This window comes from Dacryopinax primogenitus (assembly GCF_000292625.1).
Source record: "Dacryopinax primogenitus strain DJM-731 SS1 chromosome Unknown DACRYscaffold_22, whole genome shotgun sequence".
NCBI lineage: Eukaryota > Fungi > Basidiomycota > Dacrymycetes > Dacrymycetales > Dacrymycetaceae > Dacryopinax > Dacryopinax primogenitus.
The window spans coordinates 719,120-722,823 of NW_024467219.1; the positions used below are offsets into that span (position 1 = coordinate 719,120).

At 52.3% G+C, this 3,704-nt stretch overlaps 1 protein-coding gene across 1 annotated transcript; it reads left to right on the plus strand.

Moving 5' to 3' along the window:
* The first annotated feature begins 735 nt into the window (after positions 1–735).
* On the plus strand, positions 736–2,822 carry DACRYDRAFT_25082 (uncharacterized protein). Its single transcript, XM_040774000.1, has 6 exons — positions 736–867; positions 917–1,541; positions 1,594–1,926; positions 1,977–2,119; positions 2,183–2,301; positions 2,375–2,822. Exons 1-6 carry the CDS (start codon positions 755–757, stop codon positions 2,635–2,637), a joined length of 1,596 nt encoding a protein of 531 aa, XP_040624643.1. The 5' UTR covers positions 736–754; the 3' UTR covers positions 2,638–2,822.
* The last annotated feature ends 882 nt before the right edge of the window (positions 2,823–3,704 follow it).

Below are 3,704 nucleotides of genomic sequence, written 5' to 3' on the forward strand. Positions count from 1 at the left end.
AACAGCCATGCACAGCAGGTCACCTGACCATCCAATCCTTCCAGCAGGTTCCAGCACATGCCAAGGTATACCAGCTACTTCCATGTCATAAAGGCTCAGTCATGTCTCTTGACCAAGCAATGAGCTGGTGCCCTGACACAGGACAATGTGAGGGGGTGAAGAGATTGCCTGGAGCAAAATTGATGGCACCAGGATTGAAGGCATATCTCCGTAGCACAAAAACTGCCAGTGTGGAGAAGTAGGGAACTAGATTATATGTTTTTGGGATGCCTTGAATTGATATGCTTATGTTGTTGCCCATGCATTTATGGAACAATAGGATTAGAATGGAGAAATATTGAAGAAGATGTAAATGTTTGCAGATGAGAAGTTGAAAAAATGTGCTACCATGGAACTACAGTAGATATTGTAAAAAGGCAGTGCAAAAAGTTGATATTATGTCTAAGTGGATTATATATTATGTTGAGGAAAACCTTTGTTGGAGTTCTGGTTCTTAAGCAACAGATAACAAGCACACAGATGCAAAAAATAAAATCAAAGCGGAGCTTAAACTGGATTACTAATTAAAAATAAAATAATAATTGGGAGGCTGGGTCTTGCTGGAAGGATGGGTCTGAGAGCGATCTAGGGTCCTGTCCTTTCCCGCCGTCCGTACGTTCTCCCGAGCTGCATGACGCGCCTTCCAACATCCACCAGCGAGCCACCTCTATAGGGTCTTTGTGCTATCACGCCTCCTCCCTAGGCTTTGACCACCATGACAACTCCTTTGAAGAGACGCAGGCTACAGCGCGTTTCTTCAACGGGTTCGTTCACTTTATCGGACCCCAGCGATGAAGAGATCGTCACTGCGAAGAAGGTGCGGCAGGCGTAAGTATTCGTGCTTTGAACCTTACACGCGACCTAATGAACCGACCAGCCCACCTAGCCCGCGTGCGACACCCGTAAAGCCCGTAACCCTCTCTTCGCCAGGTGCCAAGAAGCAGTCCAATCGTTCCTCGACTTTGCCACCTACATTATCTCATCTTCTACAGCTGCATACCGCGCTGGAATCCCTGCTGGCTTTAAAGCTTGGTAGTTCTGCTCTGGCTCCGTCGGCTCACCCAACGCGCATTGACACCCTCACAATCATCAACATCTGTACAAGCGCCGAACTGGAGCGTGCTGCTGGGAGACGCTGTGCGCCAGCAGAGATTGCACGTCTTTGTTGGATCTATGAAGCGGGCGTCGCACCGGTAGCGGTTGAGACGCGACCCGAGACACCGGTAAACTCAAAAGAGCAAAACGACAACCCATTTGTTACGCCCACCAAATCTCGTAGGTCTGAGCTCGAATGGATGCGAGGAGGTACTGGTATTACCCTCAGCCCGATGCGCGTGCTGGAGAAGGATTTTGGGAAGCGTAGAACGGTCTACGCGTTCGGCATCGAGGTCGACGCGAGTGCGAGTGGTGGGAAGACCGGGTTGGATGTTGCCAGTCGCTGGCTTTCTGAGAAACCGCCCAGAGTACGGTTGATTGAGAAGAGGATTAGGGATTGGTGGAAGGTCGGCAACTTTCCGCCTGCAGCACTAGAAGCATCTGCTAATGTTGATGTAGAAGAACACTGTCAACCCTTTGCCACCATTCCCGTCTTCTACGTTACCACCATTGATACAACCAGCCAACCTTCCCACCCCTTCCTCCACAAGGACTCGCTCTTTGGCTTCGACTCCTGTGAAGAAGGGAGCACTCTCTTCCAATACACCCACTCCTACCCGTGTGCACAAAGCTTTAATGTCGGATAACCCCTTCATGACTCCACCGGAAACACCAACTAAAATCCGAGGACTGCCTTCGTCATTGCCTGTGACGCCAGCCAAGTCCGATGGAAGGATTACCCCGACAAGCGGCTCGAGCGTAAAGGACCGCAAAAATGCTCTATTTGAACGCGTGCGTATCGTGTCATCTATAAAATCTCGCAGATCTCATAATCTGTACAGTTGGCTGCTAAGGCCGGAACGCCGCGGGGAACTATCCTCTTCCGTGACGAGCAGACCGAAGAAGAGCGCGCATTTACGCCTGACGAACTGAAACGTCGTAGTGCGCTCAGCCGGCTGGGCGGAGTGGCGGAAGGGATATACATGTCAGTGCCCCTATCGGACAAATCAGGAAAGAATTGTTGGAGGATGCTAATGTGACCCTTAAGGATGTTTTCATCTACCGGAGGCGATTTGGCTACGCCGGCCACTCGGCGTCGTCGTGCTGTTCCAATGGACGAAGCGATCCAGATTCTCGTGAAGAGCTCGAAGGTGGCAATATCCGAGGGTGGGTCTCAGGCACCATGTGCCTTGTACAGATCGACTGAAGAATGCTGACTGTCTGGTGTCTCAATTTGTAGCTGAAGCTCAGTTGTCGATCAAAATGCTCACCGAACTGTGTCCATTTTTTGTGCGAATCCTTGTGATCGACCGGGCCGAATGGCTCGAAGCACCGAGCTCGTCTTCCCTCGCAACACCACCGAGCCCCGGATCGGTCGCTGTAGCCGAGATGAGCAAACGGTCGCCTGGTGGAAGTCCTAGACGGGTTGGTCGAAACGAAGATGGAGGTCTGCGAAGGGTTCGGGAACGGATCCGACGAGAGCTCGATGGGCCGTCGTTGTGAGTAGCGTGGGGCAGAGGACCCACAATGCTTAGGTGAGAGCGGCGAGTGTCCAAGAGCGGGATGAACCCCGCCGTTCCGCTCGGCATTGATAGGACATATGACCTTGGATGACAAAGGACATTGAGAAGGGCAGCGCATTAACAATACTTTGTATATATTAGGTAGCATATCCCCGTAAACTGTACGTTTTATCGGTTTGTCAATTTTGCGTGTGAATCACGTTGCAACTGATGAATGGTGAGGGGATATTCTGATACGGGAGACGGGCGGTTTCGTCCGAAAGAGATGTGGATGGAGGGGATTAAGCACGTTCTTTATGTCAGCGAAATAACGTGGGACGGGAGATCGGAACGGGTTAGAGAGAGAAGGAAAAAGGGGCTGTGTCGGTAAGCGCTCTTGAGAAGGCGATGACTTGTGTCCCGTCTTTATATGCTTAGTCACGAGGGCGTATGACGCGTTGTGTGCCCCCCCCGATTAGGCTTCGCTGTCAGATGGGCGCCGAGGCCTTATTGGCTGCGTCATCGAACCCTTTTGGGGAGAAGGGCGAGGCGCCGCGCGCCGAAGAGCTGATGTGTCCGCCGGTTTTGTACGTTCCGACAATCTTTTGCTGGGATGGTGATATCGAACACAGGGGTGTGGAAAGAAAGAAGAGAGAGATGGGTTAGGGATCTAAAAGAGACCTTAGGAGAGCGAGCGGGTCGGAGAGATCGGACGTGATGTTGAGGGGGGGTGGGCGGGAGAAGGTCACGACGGTGAGTGAGACTGAAGGCGAGGCGTGTCAGCGCGCCCTCGCAAGTCTGGTCTCTGTGTTGGGTCCATACCCGTGTGTCCTGTACAACCTATGGAGGCGAGTCAACCAGCATCTCGTCAGCTTCTCACATGCGGAACACCTGCCAATCGCCCACCCTTCTCTTCCCCCCACTTAATAAGAGCGTATATCCCTCACTCTTCCATCATTCCGGCCCCCTCTTTTTCCCCCTTTGCCGCTCCTCCCTCGTCATTCCCTCCCCTTAATAAACTCGTCATCCTTCCCCTTCTCTCCCATCTTCTCTCCCCTCCCCCCCCCC